We start from the raw sequence: 24,884 nt of genomic DNA, 5'->3' as shown, positions 1-24,884 counted from the left end.
AATATGATTTTAAATGTCCTCATTATTAGATAAAAAGTCAAAAATATGATTTTAGAAGTCATAATAGTGAGATAAAAAGAAAATATGACATGCTGAGTCAAAATTATAAGATCAAATGTTTGAAATGATATTTCAAACATTGAGATGCACAAGATGGCACCGCGGATGGCAGCCTCGGTATGGAGCTCTTCAGCTATTGTGTTGTTTTTGTTCGTTTGTTCTGCGTTTAGTCATTCTTTTCCGATCAGTTTCACCAAAGACGAACTACTGGACATTAGGAAACACACACCAGACAACATTTCTGCAGTTTTTGATTATTCGGACGTTTTGTTTGATTTTCTCGTCGGAGCCGCAGCTGTGTGTTTAAAATGCGCGGCCAGACACAAGCGGGGGACGCGAGCAGGCGTGCTGGTTAAACTCTGTGTGCGCGGCCTCCGCACTGCACTCCCTAGTATTCATCTTGCGAATCTCTGATCACTTCCTAACAAAACGGACAAACTTTTTCTCCTCACCCGCATTAACATGGATTTTTCAAACTCCCCCCGATCTGCTCAGAATCAACAACTGGCCGATGAGCTGAATGCTTTTTACTGCAGATTTGAAAACCTCAGTCTCACACCACACACCCGCTCTGATCTGCAATTCACACGTCCCCCATTACCTCCTGCTCCCCCTTTACTCCCCCCCTGTCATCCAACCCGAGCTTAAGGTCTGTGTAAAGGATGTGAGCCGAGTCTTCAAAAAACAGAAGACTAGGAAAGCTTCAGGCCCAGACGGCATCTCATCTGCCTGTTTGAAAACCTGCGCTGACCAACTGGCCCCAGTCTTCACGCAGATCTTCAACAGATCATTGGAGCAGTGTGAAGTTCCCTGCTGCTTCAAACAGTCCACTATCATTCCGTCCCCAAAAAACCCCAAATCACTGGACTTAATGACTACAGACCTGTCGCTCTCACATCTGTGGTCATGAAGTCGTTTGAAAGACTGGTTCTGGCCCACCTGAAGGACATCACTGGTCCCTTGCTGGATCCTCTTCAATCTGCCTACAGAGCAAACAGGTCTGTTGATGATGCAGTCAACATGGGACTGCATTATATCCTGCAACATCTCGACAGACCTGGGACTTATGCAAGGATCTTATTTGTGGACTTCAGTTCGGCCTTCAATACATTATGCCTGATCTTCTCTCAGCTAAACTGACCCAGCTCTCCATGCCATCCTCAATCTGTCAGTGGATCTCCAGCTTCCTGACAGACCGGCAGCAGCTCGTGGGACTGGGGAAACTCACATCCAGGAGTCTCACTACCAGCACTGGCGCCCCCCAGGGGTGTGTTCTCTCCCCACTGCTCTTCTCCCTGTACACCAATGACTGCACTTCTAAAGACCCCTCTGTGAAGCTCCTAAAATTTGCAGATGACACCACTGTCATCGGCCTCATCCAAAACGGTGACGAGTCTGCTTACAGACTGGTGGAGATGATAGTGGACTTCAGGAGGAACAGCCCAGCTCTCCCCCACTCACCATCATGAACAGCACTGTGGAAGCAGTGGAGTTATTCAGGTTTCTGGGCACTACCATCTCTCAGGACCTGAAGTGGGACAATCACATTGACTCCATTGTGAAAAAGGCCCAGCAGAGACTCTACTTCCTTCGTCAGCTGAGGAAGTTCAACCTCCCACAGGAACTGTTGATTCAGTTCTACTCGGCTGTCATTGAGTCTGTGTTATGCACTTCCATCACTGTCTGGTTTGGTTCAGCTACCAAATCTGACATCAAGAGACTACAACGCACAATCCGGACTGCGGAGAGGATTATTGGTGCTCCCCTGCCAATCCTCCAGGAACTGTACTCTTCCAGAGTGAGGAAGAGAGCAGGGAAAATCATCACAGACTCCGCTCACCCTGGACACCTCCTGTTTGAACTGTTACCGTCAGGACGGCGACTCCGATCACTGGCCACTAGAACATCTAGGTAATAAGCGCTCTCCTCCACCCTCAATACCACGACTGAGGTGAGACCCTTGAGCAAGGCACCGAACCCCCAACTGCTCCCCGGGCGCCGCAGCAATATGGCTGCCCACTGCTCCGGGTGTGTGTTCACTGTGTGTGTGTGTGTGTGTGTGTTTGTTCACTACTGTGTGTGTGCACTTGGATGGGTTAAATGCAGAGCACAAATTCCAAGTATGGGTCACCATACTTGGCCACATGTCACTTCACTCACTCACTCACTCTAACATGCTAAGTCATTGTGAGATGAAAGGTTGAAGGAGATAAAAATTCAGAATTTTGGATTAAAAATCCTAATTATGATTTAAAAATCTAAATTAGGATTAAAAATCCTAATTATGAGATAAAAAGGATGAAATTAGATTTAAAAAAAAGTAAATTATGACCAAAACACACACTAAGACATTTACGAGATGAAATCATGCTTGTTTTTGTTTTTTTAAATGCGCTTTTAATTTTTTCATTCACACTTATAATAATAATATTTACATTATTGTTTTCAAAAAAGCAGTTGCTTTTCGCCTATTGTAAGACTCGTACAGCTTGTAGGCTTACAAGCCTCCCTGGGAACGGGTCCCCATAGCAGTGCTGGTAGCTATTAGTCAGCCAGTGGTCTAACTGTCAAGGTTTTCGTATCAGTCAGGGTGAGCTTGCTACCAGGTGGTAGGCCTCACCAGGCCTCCCTGGAAACGCGTTCCTGAGTCAGGTACTAGGGGAGCTAGCAGGGCTTGCTATCAGGTAGTAGGCCTCATCAGGCCTCCTTGAAGGCCAGGGCCGATGGTTGGCATCGGTATGGCTAGCCTGACGGTCTATCAAGTGGTAGGCCTAATCAGGCCTCCGTGGAGACGAGCCCCTAGGGTCTTCTTTGTTACTCTCACATTGTGAAAGCAAAATGTTTGTTATCAGTTGGCAGGCCTCTAAAGCTAGGCCTCACTGGAGGAATGCTCTGAGTCTCAGTCACTTGACGGTTAGCACGGTTGAGTTAGTGCTAGCAGGTGGTAGGCCTCACTAGGCCTCCCTAGTAGGCTTGCGATCAGATAGAAGGCCTCATCAGGCTTCTTTTTGAGGGTGAGCTTCCAGAGTAGGTTTCCCGGGCAACTAGCATGACTTGCTATCGGGGTAGGCCTGTTGTAGTTGGAAGGCCTTAACCAGGTCTCTCCAAATGCGAGCACCGGCGCACGCCGTCCGGGTCTGCGGCCTAGCAGGTTATCAGGTGGAAGGCCTTACTAAGGCCTCCCTGAAGGTGAGTTCCCAGGTTGTGGTCACTAGAACAGTAGCATAAATTGCTATCTGACAGTAGGCCCGCACCGGGTTTACCCAGAGGCAGGTAGTAGGCCTCGTCAGGCCTCCCTAAGGCGTTCCTGGGGCCCAGTCACTTGAGAAACAGTTAGCACGAGGCGCAAACAGATAGCAGGCCTCTCCAGGCCTCCCTAAAGGCTGGCTATCAGGTAGTAGGCCTCAATAGGCCTCCCTTGAGGGCGAGTTCCTGAATTAGGATGCTCGGCTAGCCTGCGTAGCTCGACTGTCAGGTAGTAGGCCTCCATTAGGCCTCCTTGAGAAAACAAGTTAAGAAAAAACAGTTTTCCAGTTACCTTGACAGACAGCTTCAACTGTTATCAGGTGGCCTCAAGGGACCTCCCTAGACGTAACCTCAGCAGTTAGCATGCTTCGCTGGCAGGTGGTAGGCCTCCCTGAAGGTGAGCTTGAACGCTCTTAAAGTTGGCATATATTGCTGTCAGGTAGTAGGCCTAACTAGGCCTCCCTGAGGGTGGATTCCCGAGCCAGGATGGTCGGGTAGCCAGCATGGCGTGCTGTTAGGTAGTAGGCCTCTATAGGCCTCCCTGGGGGAAGAACTCGCTATCAGGTAGTAGGCCCACGGGGCCTCCTTGAAGGCGAAGTTCCCAAAGTAGGCACTTCTTGGTTAACAGTTCTCTGTGTTAGAACTTGTGTTAGTTGGGCCTACAGCTGGGGGTTACCCGCCAGGCAGGTTCACCTGCTCCCCTCACTGAGGGTCGTCTATGAGCATACAGCCGCCTGAGCCTGGTCAGACAGTCGTAGGCCTCTCGTGAGGCCTCCCTGTTAGATCAGTCTGTAGGCCTCTCCGGCCTCTTTACTGCTTTGAAACACAAGCACCTGATAGATCCTTGATTTGAGCAGGCAGACTCCCCTCGCTAGCAAGGGTTGTAAAGCGCTACGCTGAGTATTGCTCTCTTGGATAACCCGTCTCTGAGTTCCGGGCTAAGTAGGACTGCCAGTTTTTCAGTCCCTTAGTTTGGATGCCTCCTTGGCACCATCCAGAGGCTCTGTTTCTGAACAGACAGGGTTGGCTAAACCAAAGTGTTCATAACACTTAGGGCACCAGGTCAGGCCTCCCTGGTGGCACTCGGAAGAACTTGTTTTCCGAGCAGTGACTGGCTGGGGCGCCTTCGGGTAGTGTAGTGGTCCCGGGCCTTTGAGCTGTCTAGATAAAACCTCACGCAGTGGCGTTAGGGTTCCATTTAGTCGCATAGCTTTGGCTATGACCGTAGGGAGTGCTGTCGCTGACAGCCCAGTGTGACCTGAGGGGGAGTCGCTCAGGTTTTTCAGTTGAATTTACTTGTGTTGACAGTTGTCACTGCCAATAGGCAGACACTCCCCTCAGCATGGCGGTGTTGGTATATCGTTCCCCGTAGCGTCAGCTGGTCTCGGCCAAAGCCAATTCAAAAGACAGCTGTTCGTCAGCTTCTTTGTTTACAAGTAGCACGCAGAACCTCCGCAACTCTGCCGTGACGTGCCGTTGTTATGTTAAGCCCGCCCACCGACTCTACACACGCTGTGATTGTCCTGATCAGAGTTTGGTTTTTCCAGCTCTCAGGTCTACCAAGAATTGCTAGACTACACTCGCGGCAAAATACATTTTCTGCCGCTAGGGTGCGTCTAGATTTCTAGGCTAGTTATCCTTAGGTATATTAGACTTTCTTTCACATTCACATCTTTACAATCAGGCAACTATTAAAGCTGCTGAAAGGTTCTTATGAAGCCATAGAAGATCTGTTTCTCAATCTGAAGCTTCTGAGATTCACAGGGCAGCTATTATTAAATGCACATCTACACTGCCAGTCAGTACAATATTTATTTTTTTCTATTTTAAATATATTTTAAAATGTAATTTATTCCTGTGATCAAAGCTGAATTTACTCCTGTCTTCAGTGTAACACGATCCTTCAGAAATCATTCTAAAATTCTGATTTGCAAGATGAAGGATGAAACCAGTTTTTGGTGCTTAATATTTTGTGGAAATGTTTGTGATACACTCCCATTTTAAATAAATTAATACTTTTATTTTGCAAGAACGCATTAAATTGATCAAAAGGGTCAGTAAAGACATTTATAATCTTACAAAAGATGATATTATAATTTTACTTCTGTTCTGTTCTTTTGGACATTCTATTAATCAAAGAATCCTAAAAATGCAATGCAAAATAGTTTTTAACATTGATCAGAAACATAAAAATTATTATTATAAATAGATTATTCTAAACTTTTGACCAGTAGTGTAATAGGTTCTGTTTAAAGGAATGGTTCACCCAAAATAGTTCTATCAGCATTTACTATCAACATTTATTAGTTAAAGCAGACAGAGACCAGTGGTTGTTCGGAGCTATAATAGCACTATGTTGCCCGGATGAGGCTTAAGCCTATAGTCCAGTCTAAAATGCATGTTTGATCTGTCTTAACTAAAAGCAACCATTGTTTTGTCTCAAGATGCACAACAGTAAAGTTTTTTTTTAAGGCACATTTGTAAAAGCTACTTACATGTCCTAATTGAATTAAGGCCTAATCCTGGCTTAATCTAAGCCCTGTCTGTGAAACTAGGCCTAACATTTGTTCATGTACTATATCCAAAATTGTCAGAAGCCATATGACCAAAATTGGTTATTTACTCTTTTACATCTTTGTTATTTTACCTCAAAAGCCTGGCTTTTGTTTTTACATCTGTTATGATGGGATGCAAGACATGTGAACCTGTCACAACACTTTCTGAGGCGCTACACATGAAGGCAAAAATGGTCACAAACTTGTTTTCCAATGTGATAAGGGTGAGGAAATGATGATAGATTTTTTTATTTATGAGTGATCTATCCTTTTCTAGACCATAGCAGATAAACCTGAAGTAGATTTTTTTTTATTTCAGAGATGAGCAAGGGTTTTTGGCTTACATTTGCATTTATGCATTTTTAGCAGACGCTTTTATCCAAAGCGACTTACAACTGAGGAGTACAGGAAGCAATCCGTCATTAGGAGGCAGCGAAACACAGAAAGTGCCTGAAGTACTACGTTTTGGACATTGCACAGAGCATCACACACTAGGTCAGGGAAGAAGTAGAGGAAAATAGAAGGAAAATAAGGAAAAGGATTTTTTTTTATTTTTTAAGATGAGGTTAAGTGCTTGCGGAAGTTTTCAGCTGTCGTTTGAATGTTGTCAGTGATTCTGCAATTCGGATGGAGCTGCGAAAGATCGTTCCATCAGCAGGGAACGGTGAATGTTCTGGAGAGGGATTTTCTGCCTCTCTGTGATGGTACCACAAGCCGTTGCTCCTTAGCTGAGCGAAGGCTTCTGTAGGGGGGTGTAGACTTGTAGGAGCGAGTCAAAGTATGCAGGATTTGAGCTTGTGGTGGATCTGTAAGCGAGCGTAAGCACCTTCAACTTGTATGCGAGCAGCGAGTGGTAGCCAGTGCAGAGAGATGAAGACTGGTTTAGATGCAGTACTTTTGCAAACTGAGATTTGCCAGACCAGGAGGAACGCTCTTGTGCTTTCCAAGATATTAAAAGTAGAGCACAGGGGATGCCAGGTTTAGTAGCTAAATTAAGTATCACACAATTGCCAAACAATTTTTAGAGTCTAAATAGGGATGTGAAATTTTAAACAGTCCAATTGCTTTACATCATGTAACAGTTGAGCATAGGGTGTTGAATTTAATACACCAACGATGATGCCTTCTTAGTGTGGATTAAATTGCACTGTATGCAATACAGTCTCTTTGCTTTTTGCTGCATCTGCTGAACAAGCCTACATACATTGCATTCCAGAAGTGGATAGAAATTGTCAACTAAATATATAGTATTAGGCAAGTCAAGCATCTAGGTTTAAAAAAAAAAAAAAATGTTTTTATACAAATCAATCGTGTTTTAAATCCATGACATAGTACAAGGACACCATAACAACAGAAGTGAAATGCAAACTTGTTTATATCCATTAGGTGGTGTAATGTGCACATCTCATTGGCGTGGAATGCAACCTGAAGAATGGTTCACGAGTTTGCCTGCCCATTCAGTCTTAATAGTTAAGGGCAAATGAACTGGGCTTGCTGTCCTCGAAGGAGGCTCGAACACAGAGCTTGGCTCGAGCTCCGAGCTAAACCACCCTTACGAAAAAGAAATGTATTCAAGTGTTCTATTAGTATACTTCTTTTAAACTAAAAATAAGAAAGTATACTTTCAGTGTACTTTTTATATAGTTCTCAGAAATATACTTTATGTACTTCTCAGAAATTTACTTCAAATTGCATTTAAGTATACTTAACTTATACTGACAGAAAAGTCTAAGAATATTTGGCCTATACTTGTACTCAATCTTTGGATTGTGACATACTTAAAAGTATAATTAAGTGTTCATAGTATACTTGGCTTGCAATTGTGTTTAATCTTTTGATTGAGTAGCCTATTAAATATACTTTTTTCCTTCTTTTTAACATAGTTTTATGTCTTAATAAAGTTACATTGTTTGAAAATATTGATTAGAATATTGATATAAAACAGATGTACATAGGAATTTACTTAAAATCTACTTTACTCCACCATTGAATTTTCCAGCTATCCATGTTCTTCACTGTTATACGGTAGGGGGTAGAGGGCTGCATTGGGATTGAGTCCCGCCGGGTCCCGCGGGACCCAACGTAAATCTCGCGGGAGCGGGCGGTTTGAATTTTGCTGCGGGCGGGAATGGGCGGCTAAAAAAAACACAGCGGGAATCGGAGGGATAGGGAGGTTGCCTAACGACATGATGGAGAAGATGTCAATAGATGATGTAGAAAAGAACCTCAAACGAGGTATTTACAGCACAAAAGCTAAGCAAGTAAAGTCTGACATTTGGAGAAGTTTCTCAATTGTTTTGGTAGGCAAAATCATGCGGTATAACGTTATGTATCCACATATTGCGCAGCTGGCAAATACATTGCTACTTGATCATACCTCACCAAAAACGCTCAGCACTCCCTGCAGGTCAAGTTGACTGTTTGGTGTTTTTGACAAACAATACATAGAAGTTTAGTGAGTGGAAATGGATTGTTTCTAAATGTCCGTTTGCTATTTTGTGTTCACATTACGTTCTGTTGAAGCATGTTTTCTCAGGTTTCCTTTCAGTCGGTCACGTTCGACGTACGTCGGAACTGACCGACGAATTGGGATCTGTTTTTTGTTTCTCAATCTGGTTTTCTGTTTTCTGTTTTGCAAAGCAGTCTATTTTTATGTGCAAAGTTTTTGATAAAAACGAAATTATATTTGAATGTATGTCTTTTTTTTACATTTTTTTACATGCAGGCCAGGGAAACGAAACAAACAACCCCATTAATCTCTTTAATAATATCAATACAAATACGTGTTTTTTTTTCTCCTGCGGGACGGGAGAAGACACAAAATCAATGCATCTCTATTATTGTGCGGGAATAAATTCTCAGAGTTTTGCGGGTGCGGGCGGGAGTGGACATACATATTGCGGGAGCGGGCGGGAGTGTAACACATACGTTGCGGGAGCGGGCGGTAATGGTCAGAAATTCGGCGGGTGCGGGCGGGAGCGGGATGAAGAAAACAGTCCCGCGCAGGGCTCTAGTAGGGGGCGCTATGACACATCTTCTGGTACAGAATCTCCGGATCAAAACACAGGAGAAGAAGCTGAAACAAGTGATAGAAGATTACACACGCAAATGTAAAATAACGCGATCATCAAACATTAAACAGCATGTAAATCAAAACTGCCTAACGTTACCCAATGAAATGTCGAACCCATGAAGAGGAAACAACTGTGAAGCTTTGGGTGTGTTGATGTACTCAATCTACTCCATCTATGTTTTGATCATCGTTCTGAATCTTATCAAGGCGTAGTCTTTTACAAAAATGTGTTTTTCTCAACTTTTTGTTTAAAATGTTGCCTTTATTTATGAAACTTACCCACATTCAAGTGTTAATATTTTTTTATATGAGTTAAAGGACAGTTAAAGGTATATATAGGTATATATATATAGGTCTGAAAACCAGGTGTGTTCCGGCGCATTGTTGGTGTGTTGCTATTTTGAGGAACTGAAAACGACTGCGCCATTGACCAACAAAAACCTGGTCTAAAGTCAATAGTATCAATAGTCGCAGTATTTTTTGTGCTATTTAAAGGGCGCGTTAGTAATATCCTCCTATAGGTGGGTGCACAACACACGTACACTCTGCTTATTATACACACAGGGACACACAGCAGCACACAAACATTTTTAAATATTAAAAATAAAAGGATTCCTCTCTGGAGAAGCATTCAGTCTTTCCACTCACAAATTCCACCATGTAAATAGCGAATCCGCCATGGTGCAAGCGCAACTGGCTTTTAAAGGGAATGGGAGATGAGACTGTGACACCCAAAACACACCCACGACTCATTAAGAGACTAGGCACAACCTTGGACCATGCGCCTGGCGTGCTAACCATTTTTTCTGTCGCTAAACTAGCAAAAGTGGATTCGGACACGCCCTAAGTGCACCTGCGACCATGCGCTTCAGACCATGCGTTCAGATCATTAAAATAGGGCCCAGAGTGTCAAGTGAAAAAGCTGTTTAGCTTTCAAAAACATATCTCAAGACTATTGTGTTCTGTTCCATTCTGTCAGTTGTGTTGTTTCTAATGTTTTTGAATGCATGACCACATTTGTACTAGACTGGGTAAACCCAGCCTGATCTGCCGGCGATTTGATTTTCCCCTGCAACTCAGTCTGGAAACCTGTACATTCATTTCTACTACTTCTGTTACACTTTTGCGGGAACAAATCACAGACTGGCTTATCCACCTGGATCGCTATTGGTGGGTTTAACACGATGACGGATAGAGAATCAATGGGTCGTTGCCCGTTGATCACGCCTCTTGTGGTCTGATTGGTTGAAGGACTATCCAATTGTGTACAGAGTCATTTAATTTATCATCCCTCTTGTGCAGTAGAAAATACATAGCAGACTCCCCAGACCAATGTTCAATCTTAAATTGAGCTTGGTCTGGTGATAGCCAGACAACATTTGTACCTAATCCTCTGCAAACTTCCACATACAGTTCTCGATTCTATCCAGTCGAATTATAAGGCATCACCCAATATGCCATTGTAACCAATCACAATAATGAACAGGTTTTTAGTTCAAGAGTTTCTACTTCTGTGTAGTTTGGTCAATTGCTCATACCTGTATAGCTGATAGCATATGCTTATAGCTGAACATGAAGCCTTTCAAAGTATACTCCATTTGATAGCATGCTCGAACACAAGCACTAGACAGTTTCATCTTTGTCCTGTGTCTGCACTATTTCTCTCCATAAACAATAATAATGTCTTTGTACTTGTTTAAACTAGAGTTGGGTGTATCTGTTCATTCATTGATGCAGACATATATATATATATATTTGTTCTGTCGTCTCCGTTTCTTTTTAAATCTAACACAAACAAAGAACAAACACAAAAAATATTATTGCTCTTCCAAGCTCCATAATAGGAGTGAATGGCGGTCCTGATTTTGAAGTCCAAAAAAGTGCATCCATCCATCATAAAAGTAATCCATACGAGTCCAGGGGGTTAATAAAAGCCTTCTGTAGCGAAGTCATGGGTTATTGTAAGAAAAATATCCATATTTAGAACTTTATAAACTAAAATAACTAGCTTCCAGCAGATAGCCTACGCAAGTCGACTTGCGCCAAAAGAGTAACCCCTGACACAATGAAGGATGTAGGAATAGAGTAAGCGTTTGAGTTTTGAACTCTCATGGTTCAAACAAATAGTGCTGAAAAAAACTCAAGCTCCTCTTCTCTTATATTGAAATCCTCAGACATTTCTCTTTATAAATTCTCGCTTTAGACTTCTAATTCGTGACCAGTGTTTTGTTTTGCTCTATGCTCTGCCCTTCTGTGTTCATCAATATGTCATGCGTCAGCTTACTCTTTCACCATAAATCTATGCATACTGTCGTCTGTCGAAAGCTAGTTATTTTTGTTTATAAAGTTCTAAATATGGATATTTCTCTTATACAAATGCATCGCTTCGCTTCAGAAGGCCTTTATTAAACCCCCGGATTACCTCATTCACTGCCATTATAAAGCTTGGAAGAGCCAGATTTTTTTTTTAACATAACTCCTATTGTATTTGTCTGAAAGAAGAAAGTCATATACACCTATGATGGCTTGAGGGTGAGTAAATCATGGGGTAATTTTCATTTTTGGGTGAACTATCCCTTTAAACCATCAAACTTTTATTTTGACGAATAACCACAGGGAGCCCTGTTTATAAGCACTGCTCATTACAAATATGGGAATATGATTCACAAATAGAAGTTAGAGTGACCCGAACTCAGAGCAGAGGCAGAGATTGAGTTTGTGTGGAGCAGCATTTACTGTGAAACAAGCCTCTCTGAGGCGCTGAAAACACTGGCGGGTCATGAGCTGCTCACATGCAAGAACACAGTGCCACACTACACTCTGAAACATGCAGCGCATACATTTAATTACATCGCAGTCTTTGCAAAAGCCAAAAACGCGGTTTAGATTTTATTTTGATTAATTGTGAAGAAAAATCTGGCTGTGTGTACAGAGTACATGATGTAAAAATTGTCATCAGTATAGGATATGATACTGTATGCATTCCCTAGCATACACATAAAAAAACAAGTATACTCTGGGCTTTACAGTAATATATCATTTTCTGCCTCTTCCTCAGAACTATGGCGTGGAGACGGATAACTTGAAGACTCTAGTGCTGAAGATGAGAGCTGTGACAAACAGCCTTCACAATGCAACGTCAGAACGCAGGAAAAGTCCTACGTATGAAAGCAGCACGTCTAGCAAGCTCCCAAATGAATTCCTCTCCTCTGTGGTTGAACTTATTGGAGCAGCCAAAAGCCTCCTGGCATGGCTGGACAGGTACAAACATCCCTATTCGTCATTTCTTTACATATTATTTCTATTGGTTATTTCTATTTCTATTGCTCCTTTACTTATGTAAAGGAGGCATATGGACAGAGTTTTCTGGGAATTTAAGCATGTAAAGGGCTATCTTGTGTTGCGCACAGATGATTTATAAGGAGCTTTTACTCTTAAAACTGATGGCAATCCTCTGGAAGGTCATATAATTCACTGCAGAGTCAGAACTTAGACTTGCATGAGCAGCACTTACATTTAGATATTTTTCCAGACAGGGTAGAAAGTTGTAACCAGATACAATCCTCCTTTCTTTCTTAACCAGTCTGTACAAGGCTAACCACATCTTTCTCGTGAAGGGTGAGGTTTTTGTGAACACAAAAGCTCTGTTCCAGATCCTAGTTAGCCGACTTGCTATATCCTCCCTACAGTGGAACCTGATAAGTGACTGATTTGCAACGCTCTGCATACAATGAAAGAATGTGTTGTAGGATTTACTTTTTCCACTCAGAAATTGTTAGTAAATTTCACAAAGAAACGGCTAGTAACACATTGGATTAAATATGTAATTTTGGAGTAGAAAGACTGAAATAGTATAATCTTTGTTTTATTACTTCGTAAAATCATAGTTTTACAGTGCAGCTACTCCAAAAACCACACAAAAGTTCCTTTCACGATTCAATAAGGATTGCCCACTTGTAAATACATATAAACGGGGAAAAACAAAATTGCAGCTGTTTTCCTACCTTAAACTTAAAAGAGTCAATAATGTTTTTCATAGAAGCATGGCTCAACACGGCTATAGTACAGTACATTGAGAGTTCATTTGGTGTGGCGATGCAGACTCTAATCAACAGACAAAATGTAGTATTGCTTTTCTCCATTTCGACAAACATTTAAAGGATTAGTTCACACAAAAATGATAATTCTATCATTAATTACTCACCCTCATGTCGTTCATCTTCGGAACACAAATGAAGATATGTTTGATGAAATCTAAGAGCTCTCTGACCCCTCTATAGACAGCAATTTAATTACCAATTTCAAGGTCCAGAAAGGTAGTAAAAACATTGTTAATATAGTCCATGTGACTCCAGTGGTTCAACCTTAATGTTATGAAGTGACGAGAATATTTTTGTGTGCAAAAAACAAACAAAAATAACGACTTTATTCAACTATTTCTTCTCGTTTGTGCCAGTCTCCTATGCAGTATGTTGTTACCACAGTATAGCTCTTCCTATTTGTATGTTAGTTCTACGTTAATGACAGAATTTAGCCTTGAAATCTAGACGCACCCTAGTGGCAACAAATGTAATTCTCTCCATTGACTTGTGAGCTTGAAAAACCAAACTCTAGTCAGTCCAATCACATCGCGTATAGAGTCGGTCGGCGGGCTTAACATAATGACGCAGAGTTGCGACAGTTCCCTGCTACTTCCCTACTAACAAAGAACGACACTGAAGTATTAAAAAAAAAGGATGTGTTCAGAGTTTTGCCGAACGGATACGGCAAAAGTTTAATCTATCAACTAACTCTGCTGGTGGGAAAACGTATGGGACTCAGCCGCAACCCGCTTGTGATTGTTGTCTCACCACTGATAGTGCTCTGGTTGGTTGTAGCGCTATCCTATTGCGTGCAAGGGAGTTTGAAAGACAACCGTTTATCCCGCCCCTCAGATAGAGCCCTGCCAATGGTGTGTTCCCAGACCCAACATCTTGATGTAGGTCTGGCTTATCTGGCTAGACAGAATTTTAATTTTTGAGTGAACTTACCCTTTAACAGAGTCATGGTCCCCATTCAAGTAAATAGCTGTAGTACTTGCATGACTAGAAAGTCATGGGCGATATAAATATGGCCACGGAGTGAGCTGAATTGCCTTAAAGGAATTTTGTTTTGACGTAGCATGTCGTAAAACTAAGATACTGATCTTTTTTTTTAACTGAGCTTGTCGCCACATATTCTGGCAAAAAGGGAAAAACTCCCAATACAGGAATTATGCTGGGTATGAGTGAGATTTATTTTTGTCTAGTTTCATCTAGTTTCTTTCTACAAGTTTGTCCACCCCCCTAAAAATCTCCAACCACAAAAAGGAAAAAAATGAAAAAAATTTAAGTAAGAATTTATACAAGTGTTTTAACAAAGCTTAATTTTTCTGCTTTTAAATCCTTGAAGAGCAAGGCCTGTTTTACTCTGATTTTCATGTGCCTTATTGTAACCACAATTTTTTTGGATATTATGATACAAAAGATGTTGACTTTAAACTCAGAACATTCCTTTAAAGTAGAAAGCCACTGGTACTATTATTACTATTATTATAATATTTTAACCACAGAAATTCAGTGATATTTTCTCATGTTATATAGTGTCTAATCTGTCTGGAAAACAGAAATGGAAACTGTTTGACTACACTTAATGGATTTCTAGGGAGCTGACATGGTAATGTGTTTAATCCCAGCTCCAGTTTTTATGACCACCGATTCCATATTCTTTGCTATTGTACGGCCACATCAGAAAATCCTACGCAAGAAGTTTGTTGTCCTGTCCTGGTATTAATTTGATCTTTTACACAGTGTGCATGTTATAACGTCTTTTAACCTTAATTTCCTCTGTCTGCAGAACTCCATTGACGGGAATCAGTGATTTTACCACAACCAAGAACAAAATCATTCAGTTGTGTCTGGAACTGACCACTACAGTTCAACAGGTCAGTATGACTTTTTAGGACCAGGGTTTCCGCGGGGTTTTAAAAAGTAAAAAAAAAGTCAGTAACACTTTAGAATAATGGTCATTAGTTAACATTAGATAACTACATTAGTTAACATGAACTAATAATGAACTGCAGTTATAAAGCATTTATTTATCTTTGTTAATGTTTGTTAACTAATGCTTTATTAAAATCTTGTTAACATTAGTTAGTGCAGTGTGAACTAACATGAACAAACCATGAACAGCTGGATTTAGTTAGTGTGTAATGTTGCTGTTAGAGCATAAATAATACCTGTAAAATTATAAAGCTCAAAGTTCAATGCCAAGCGAGAACAGAAGTTCCCTTTCAAAGCCTACAGCGAACGGCCAGTTTGGACTACATCCCTGTACTTCCTGCTTTAATGACGTCAGTAGAACAGTTTGTTGACTAACCTCCACCCACAAGAGTACGCAAAAAAGGGGGCGTGGTCTTGTTGCTCTCCCACGTGGAGAAGAGGAAGTGTTGCGTTTGTAGCGGTTTGTAGAGTGTGTTTGTCGCCATGTTGTCGAGACGCTGTTATTTTCATCCCGGAGTCAAATCACCTTTGTTTGGCCTTCAGGGACGCTGTACTTTGAGCACATGCATAATCCCCATTATGGTAAGAGGCGTGACCTTTTTGGGCAACGTGCGCTAAGCTGCTGTCGAATCACAACACGGGAACCGCTGGCACAATCAGAACTCGTTATGTATTTCTGAAGGAGGGACTTTATAGAACAGGGAAATCCTCAAGCCGTTTTTAGGACAGTGAAAACAGTGGTATACAGATAAGTAAATTGTGTGAAAAATACTGTGTTTTTTTACACGCGAAACATGAACACGTTATATTGCACACTGTAAACACAATCAAAGCTTAAAAAAAAACAGGAAAAACGGGACCTTTAACTAATGTTAACTAATGACCATTATTCTAAAGTGTTACCAAAAAGTCTAACATTTCAAAATCAAAAAAAGTCTTAAATTCGCTTATGTATTGAGTTCTAGGTCTTAAATCATTTTAAACAGGTCTTAATTAGGGGTGTGCACGAATATTCGAGCTGTAATTAATAATCGAAAAACAAAAATACTATTAGAATTTTACTACGTTGCTTTGCTGGCCGTAAATGCAGTGAATCCATGATAAATCCCACAAAAAATTGCTGTTATTGCTGTTGAAAACAGCTGTTTTTTTTTATGCATTTTGGCAGACGCTTTTATCCAAAGCGACTTACAGTGCCCTTATTACAGGGACAATCCCCCTGGAGCAACATGGAGTAAAGTGCCTTGCTCAAGGACACACTGGTGGTGACCGCTGGGATCAAACCAGCAACCTTCTGCGTATCAGTTCCATGGTTTAACCCACTGGATCACCATCTCACTGTTGAGCATGTTAAATGGTTAATTAATTACTTACTCTCATGTCGTTCAACACCCGTAAGACCTTTGTTCATCTTCGGAACACAAATTAGGATATTTTTGTTGAAATCCGATGGCTCAGAAAGGCCTCCATTGGCAGCGATGTATTTTGCACTCTCAAGACCCATAAAAGGTACTAAAGACGTAGTTACAAAGTCCATCTCACTAGTCAAGTGAAGTCAAATTTATTTATATAGTGCTTTTAACAATGCAGATTGTTTCAAAGCAGCTTCACAGTGTTAAACAGGAAAATAATGCAACAAAATTTGATTCGGCTGTACAGCCGCTCTGGAGAAAATGGTGATGTCATCTTGCTCATTTCAATTATCATACAGTGACAATGTGGTTAGATCAGTAATTTAGTTGATGTATTTAATTTAGTTTAGTAATTAAATTTATTTGGATATTTAGTTTAACATTTAGTGTCCCCAACTGAGCAAGCCAAGCCAAAGGCGATAGTGGCAAGGAACCAAAACTCCATCAGGTGGCAAAATGGAGAAAAATAAACCTTGGGAGAAACCAGGGTCAGTCGGGGTGCCAGTTCTCCTCTGGCCAATTAACAAACAGTGTATGATTATTATTCTGGCAACTTTACTAGTCAGAGGTCATATTAGATCGGAATATTCGAAAGATCTGCGTCATCACGCCGGAGACGGGTTTATTGAGGATGATGTGTCGATTAAACAATTATTAAATAGGAATATTCGAAAGATCGGAGTCATCATGCCGGAGTCAGGTTTATTGAGGATGACGTGTCGATTAAACAATTATTAAATAGGAATATTCGAAAGATCAGAGTCATCACGCCGGAGACGGGTTTATTGAGGATGACGTGTCGATTAAACAATTATAAAATAGGAATATTCGAAAGATCGGAGTCATCACGCCAGAGAAGGGTTTACTGAGGATGCCGTGTAGATGAGGCAATTTCAGGGGTTCTACAATAATTTTATGAAGCGACGAATAGTTTTTGTGTGCAAACAAAAAATCAAAATAGCGACTTTATTCAACTTTATTCTGGGCCTCAGACGTGAACTCATGAAGCACCATGATGCATGCACAAGAATATGACTTTGAGCACAGTTCAGGCATCCATGAAATGCACACTTTAGCACCATTTTGAGCACTACGCCAAGACCTAAAGCACAATCAATGTAGAATTCAACAGCTTAGATACGGCGCGTCTTCCTCTGCTTGTAAACAAAGCTCCTCTCTTCCGAGTCATGTGTCAGAACGCCGGCTCTACTCTCGTGCATGCATGTGGTGCTTCATGAGTTCATGTCTGAGGCCCAGAATAAAGTTGAATAAAGTCTCTATTTTGATTTTTTTGTTTGCGCACAAAAAACTATTCTCGTCGCTTTATAAAATTATTGTAGAACCACTGTAGTGAAATGGACTTTGTAACAACGTCTTTAGTACCTTTTATGGGTCTTGTGAGTGCAAGTTACATTGCTGCCAATGGAGGCCTATCTGAGCCATCGGATTTCAACTAAAATATCTTAATTTGTGTTCAGAAGATGAACAAAGGTCTCATGGGTGTCGAACGACATGAGGGTAAGTAATTAATGACAGAATTTTAATTTTTGTGTGAACTAACCCTTTAAGTTTATTGTATTTGATCACATAATGTTGTCGTCTGCCTCTCGATGTTTGGAAATACATAAACAATATAAACACGATAACCATACCGATGTTCTGCATGATAACTGATGCGCTCTGCTTTATTAGCGATTTTTCTGCTCGCGCTGCTTGAGTTTATAATGCTTTTATTCTTTAGGCATATCTTTTTTACTCATCAATATTTGTTTATTTGATACATTACCAATATTTGGTTGATGATCACCATTTACAAAATCATTATAGTAACACCTGTATAAAATCTAGTGACCATGGTTGTTTTGGATGATTTACAAAAACAAATTGTATATGGAGTAGTTTGGTAGCCTATTCATTGGACAGCTGACTCAATTATTTATGCTATAGGCTGCTAGCTAGCTAAATGAATTAGATTGTGATCTATCTAATTTGTTAGTCTAAAATGCATCTTTTGTGTTACATAATTTCTTACCTTGACCTTGATGACTGCGTTTCAAAGCCATCTCAACCATCCTTAAACGCTATTAGTAAAAATATCCACTCAACTGTTTGTTTTACCTACACTTTTATTCAGGTATCGTGTGTGTCAGAAGTGCTTCAGTGACAGATGTATGACACAGGCTACACTGTAATTTAAACAGAGCGAACTTTAATGGACAGTAAAACAAAGGCAGAATACCGTAACTCCAGGCCTTTTGCCTTTGTAGGGCAGTATTGTCATTTGTTTATAAGTCCTTATTTTATTACAGATTTTTTACTTGATTACTTAATTATTTGAGAACTTATATTAAATAATTGCATATATATATATATATATATATATATATATATATATATATATATATATATTATTTTTTAATAAATGTTTTTTTATTGTGTGATAAAGGTCTTAAATTTAATTCATAATGGTCTTAAAAAGTCTTACATTTGACTTGATGAAACCTGCAGAAACCCTGAGGAGACACACTAGAACGTTCATTTTAAGCTCTCATGCATTTCCCAGTGGGGGATTTAAAGCTGGAAAACTGGATTCAATCCAAGCCTGAAGCTAGTTATCTGACCATGTGTCGTCTTGCTGTGTTTGCTTTGGGGGATTTACTTCTGACCGTAATAAGCAGACCCCCAACACATCAGTCACAGCTTCTGAGTTTACAATTTCTTTAAAACAAGCCAGGATGCTCTTTTAACATGGCTGCCAACATTCCTCCATGTTATCTTCCTTGCTTTTGGTTGCCTTCTGCAAGATGTTCTCAGTTGGAGTTCTGTGAGCTTTCATAGCTGCCATAATCAGAGAAGTACATACTCTCTCCTGTCACATTCTATCTCGGCTAGTAATTATGTTTAGATGGTTAAATAGTGTTTCAATATTGTTAAGTTTGAGTTTTTGATATTGACAGATGTCAAATTGTAGAAATTCCAAATTTTCTTTCATGAAGTTGTTTTGGTGTTTTCACACTGTAGGATTTCTTTTGAGAATTTGAGAGACTTTTAACATTATGACGTGTCTCTTTGTGAATGAATGGCATGGTTTCGTTTACTACACGTACTCAAGCACACGTGATGTTGGTTGTGTTTACGCTGTCTGCCATCTCACTATACGAGGACAAGAACACATTAACTTAATTTCCAAAGCTGCTTGGAGAGTCACTTCACCAGCATTTTACCATTTAATTTGATAAATGTATCATCATATACACATCATCTTCACGACAACCCATCAAAATAAAAGTTGGGTTTAACTCGAAGAAAGTGTGACAGAAATATATTATTATTGTACATTAGAATGTACCTCTCAAAGTAATTATAATAATAATAATAATTAAAGCTGCAAGCAGCATTTAGCGGGGTTCAAGCCTTTAAGGCCTTTAAGCACACAAGCATCAAAAGACATTAAGTTTTATTTAGCAAGATTTTAAACTGAAATAATAGATGGAAAAGTCAATTTACAGTCAATTTACCATAGGAAACATGGTTTTAAAAGGTTTTTAACAGTTATAGCGCCATCTATGGTCCAATCTCTATAAAACGTTTAATGCTTGTTAAGGATATGATGTCACATATGGCCACCAATTTTCGTGAAGTTTTGAGCTTTCCCTTAGAATTTATAGGCTTTTGAGTGTATTTTGCCACGCCTCTTTTCTTAATGACCCTGTTATAGCCATCCAAATGCAAAAGTTCAACTTTTTTGATAATTATTGATCGAGAGAGTCCAGAGAATTGTCCTAGACTGGTTCGGTTCCGATCGGGCGAAAAACCAGGGACTAGTTCGCATGAGTAGGTTTTGGACAAAATTCGACATAGCAGAAAATTTTCCCTGCCTACATCCAAATCGGAGATAGCCATTTTGTCTGCCTTGAGCCAAGGATTCCAACGATATAACTTGATCCTGGGACAAACAGTCTAAGAGTTATGAGCAATTTTGAACTTTTGGTTGCTGTAGCGCCACCTATGGGCCATTCGGGGTCATACTCTGATAGATTGTCCCCAAACTGAGGCCTACCATCTGGCCAGGTTTCATGTCTCTAGGCCTTACGGTTTGGCCTGCACGATGCGTTTTACGAATCCTTACAATTACAATAGGGTTTCAGCATTTCATGCTTGAACCCCTAATAATATAATTTAAAGTTTTTTTAAAGGAATAATCAAAATTTTTCTTCCATGTTTTAATTTTAAAAGTAAACTTCTGCTTACAGCACTTTGTTTGCCATATTGTTTGCCAATAAAAGGAATTGTTTAATTTTCTTTTGATTATTACACCATGTAAATAGCAACTAGATTCTATTTACACTAAGTGAAAATAGCATATTTTCTTAGCGATCTGCTATTTACACTAGTTTGATATTTATACTTATAAATAGTGGCAGATACTATTTGCACCTTAGTGTTGTTGTACATTAAACAGTATGCAATAATAACAGTGTGTAAATGATTATATTTGTTAAAATTATTTTAGCATTAGGAATGCTGCTTTTTGGGGATTAAAAAGCCCTCCCTTAACCTACCCCTAACCGATGAACACACGTTAGACACTATTTCCACTTTTCAAATATTTTCTTCATTTTTATTGAAAATAAATGCCTTTCCGATCTGATTTGTGATGGGAAAAGGGATTAGAGCGAGTTCGGCAAAAGGTGGTTTTGAACCTCGGGTCAATTAACGTCAAAACTTTCTGCTGCGCACTTTACTGCCTTTACTGCTGCTGTATACACATCAGTGTCTTCCGCCATTTTGTCTGTCCCAACCAGGCGTCAGTGGGTAGAGTTGGTGCAAACAGCGTTTGCCAACAAGACGGGATTTGCACTTAGTGTAAATAGACACTCCGGTAAAAAAGTTATAAATAATTAGGTTGTTGAAGTTTTATGAATTTATTGGAATAGACATACTTTTTTAAACATTTACATTATTTAATTAAACCATTTAAATTGAATACAGAAAAAATTAAACTGGAAAACACAAAATTCTGAAATTTTTTTATGGAATTTGAGAATTTTTTATTGTATATTGTATAAGTTTCATGATTTCAAAATAATTAGACAAATAATATTTTTTGCTTTTTGAGTACTAAAATTTTATTTAAAAGGTCCAGAAGAATTCAAATTGAAAAAAAAAAACAACAACAAAAAAAACAGATTTTGGAAAAAAATAGTAGGGGAAATGATAGTGGGGATACTTTTTTATTTATTTTTTATTTATACTACAGGGCTGTTGAATGCTTGATTCTGATTGGTTGACAAATGTTCTAATGTGTGCAATTATTTTAAAGGAAACGTGCGGCTAAAGCAGACAGGTCTTGACCGCATTACAGTTCCATATCACTTCACCAAATTATTTCAGTTATTTCAAAAGGTCTTTACCGCCGACGACAACAACATAATTTATTTATAAAGCACATTTAAACACAATATAGGTTGATCAAAAGTACAAGAGTACAAAGCAGATCTAAACAAAATTAATTACAGGTTTCCAAACGCTAAAGAATAAAAATACGATTTAAGAGTATATATAAAAATGTCCAATGAAGGAGCAGACCTCACATGCTAGGGGAGACCATTCCAAATCTTGGGCGCAGCCACAGAAAAGGCCTGATCACCCTTTGATTTATAGCGACACCGAGGCACAGTTAAGAGCAAGTGAGTAGAAGATCTTAGTGCCCTAGCAGGACAGTATTGCAGAAGAAGATCACTTATATAACTTGGTGCACGGCCAGACAACGCCTTATATACAAACATAAGGATTTTAAAATCAACTCTAAATTTAATGGGAAGCCAGTGAAGAGATGTTAAAATAGGGGAGATGTGGTCCCTCTTTTTAGACGCAGTCTGGCAGTCTGGCAGCCGCATTTTGAACAACTTGCAATCGTGATAATGAAGACTGAGGGAGACCGGAATAATAGAGAGTTGCAATAATCTAGTCGTGATGTTACAAGAGCATGAATCACAATTTCTAAATCTTTGCTTGAAAGGAGATGCTTACATTTTTCAATAGATCTTAAATGGAAAACGCTTCCTCTAATAACAGCACTAATTTGTTTATCAAAAAATAATGAAGAGTCAAAGATCACTCCCAAGATTTTTTATTTGTTTGTGTTGAAAGAGGACCTAACTGGGCTTCCAGACCAGGGGAGGAATTTGCAGGACAACCTAGAATTAAAACCTCTGTTTTAATATAACCTCTGTTCAATAGAACCAAAACCCACAATGACATTGACCAAGCAAATAAATATATAACAACAAATATGAAGAAAAAAAAACTTTTCCATGTTTTCCTGTTAAATTACTTTTAATCATCTATGGAAAGCACACTCTCTTTCTCTCACATACACGTGCACAGACACTTGCGATGCCCCGCGACTTTATTAGTAAAATAGTTTTGCAACTGAAAAGCTACACAACAATTCTCAGTTGGTAGAGTGAGGTAGTAACGTCACCATTCTTCAAGCAGTTAAATGTACAGTTTCACTAGTAGTAGAAGCGCTGCCACCCTATTGAGAGACTGCACAAACTTGGGTAATTCACACATGCTTTCCTAAATTTCTCTCAGTTACATGGTAACCATAGTATAAGTTTAATAATTGCCTGTTAGTGGCTACAGTATATTTTTGATGAATTCAATGGCCCATTAGTTATTCCTTACTTAATACTTGTGCTATGAGTTTAAAACAATAAAACATTTTTATCATGGATCAATAACTGAGCGCATATGATTGATAAGGAGTAAATAGAGTAAGGTGTTGTATTAGTGATGGGAAAGCAAGTGGATTCCAAGAGTTTCAATAGAGAGTAAACTGGAGCCAATAGGGATCTCGCCTTGGATCCAAAATGGTCAGAAACGGCATGGGTGTTTTCAACAGTGTCTGGTACTCTATATTAATGTTGAGTTTCCAGCCCAGTCAGGAGTTTAATGATGTAGGATAAAAAGCATTAGATTGCTTAGCCTCTTACTGGAGAACAGGAATGCAGAAGTGTGACTGATTAACACAAGTGCTTCTGACATTTCCCTCTGATTCCCAGTCACGTGGAGCTCAGAAATAAGAACAAAAACACATTCCAGACATTAACTATTGTAGTGAACTGGTAACTTTGAGTGGTTTCAAGTAAGTTTACTCTGAGCCATAGTAATCTTATAGCCTATATATTCATGCAGCTTCAGACAAACAGACGGAGATATAAGCTTTTCACTCTCAAATCAAATAAAAACTTTAATTAACACATGCATACGCAGACTAAATGCTGACACAAACCTCAAACATTATGATGTTTGGTCATGTGACATGCGAGAACCAATGAGGTTTATGTAACATACATTTATGTAACCTTTACAACTTCTTATTTTATTAATTTATCTTTTTTTTTTATTTTTTTTTTATTTTTTTTATCTTTACCAGATGTGATAAAATAAATAATTTGTTTTGATTGTATTATTGGCTTAGACTAGGTGGGCCGCTGTGGGGGGTTGGAGGGACAGGTTTTTATGTCTTGTGAAGAATCTGGGCAATCTGTAAGTGACCTGCTTTATACAAAACCAATAAAAAAACAGTTGATCACAAAAAATAAATGACTTTATTGAAGGTTTCTTTCCCGTCTTCCTTTAATACACAAAATTCCAGGTTTTCTAGTCTTGTCTTTTCTCATCTTCCTCACTTTGGTGCACTCCCACAATGTGTTGTGTAATTATCTTGTCTTGGCGTGGACATGGAGATGTAATTCAAGGCTGAAAGCTGTTTATTTGAGGCTCTGTAATTATACAACATTCCTGAATCTGAACTTTTAGTTTTTATTATTCACAGTGGTTTCAAACATGATCTACCATTTTTCTTTCTTTCTTGCACAGGACTGCACTGTGTATGACATGGAAGAGAAGGTTTTGGATGTTGTAAGTATCTTTTTACATTTCCATTATTAATTATAACATACTCAAATAGTTCAAATAGGTTTTTTTTTATTTCACTTGTGTAAATGGCGATCATATGTCTAGTTTTAGTTAGTTTTATATTTCTCAGGTTCTCAGGCATCTGGGTAAAATGTGATATACGTACAGTATATACACCGATCATGCATAACATTATGATAGGTGAAGTGAATAACACTGATTATCTCTTCATCCTGGCACCTGTTAATGGGTGGGATATATTAGGCAGCAAGTGAACATTTTGTCCTCAAAGTTGATGTGTTAGAAGCAGGAAAAATGGGCATTTGAGCGAGTTTGACAAGGGCCAAATTGTGATGGCTAGACGACTGGGTCAGAGCATCTCCAAAACTGCAGCTCTTGTGGGGTGTTCCCGGTCTGCAGTGGTCAGTGTCTATCAAAAGTGCTCCAAGGAAGCAACAGTGGTGAACCGGTGACAGGGTCATGGGCCGGCCAAGGCCCAATAAGATCAATAAGATGCATTCAGAAAGATGATTCAATTTCCATTTTATGCCAACTTTTATGCACTTAATGTTATTGATAATAAAGAATG

The 24,884-nt window shown here is 39.5% G+C and overlaps 1 protein-coding gene across 3 annotated transcripts in view; it reads left to right on the top strand.

Annotated features, from left to right (window-relative positions):
* LOC307136522 (connector enhancer of kinase suppressor of ras 3-like) overlaps positions 1–24,884 on the top strand; it is a 114,183-nt gene that overhangs the window by 30,758 nt on the left and 58,541 nt on the right. For 2 of the 3 annotated variants that reach the window (XM_079833634.1, XM_079833635.1), the window contains exons 3-5: positions 11,993–12,195; positions 14,809–14,896; positions 24,257–24,298. In XM_079833634.1, coding sequence (XP_079689760.1) covers positions 11,993–12,195; positions 14,809–14,896; positions 24,257–24,298 — 333 coding nt within the window. Of the gene's footprint in view, positions 1–11,992; positions 12,196–14,808; positions 14,897–17,844; positions 17,885–24,256; positions 24,299–24,884 lie in introns of all 3 variants that reach the window. The other variant, XM_079833636.1, reaches the window with a different exon arrangement.

This window comes from Gobio gobio (genome assembly GCF_949357685.1).
Source record: "Gobio gobio genome assembly, chromosome: 13".
Taxonomy (NCBI): Eukaryota; Metazoa; Chordata; class Actinopteri; order Cypriniformes; family Gobionidae; genus Gobio; species Gobio gobio.
This window is presented reverse-complemented; position numbering and strand designations above follow the sequence as displayed.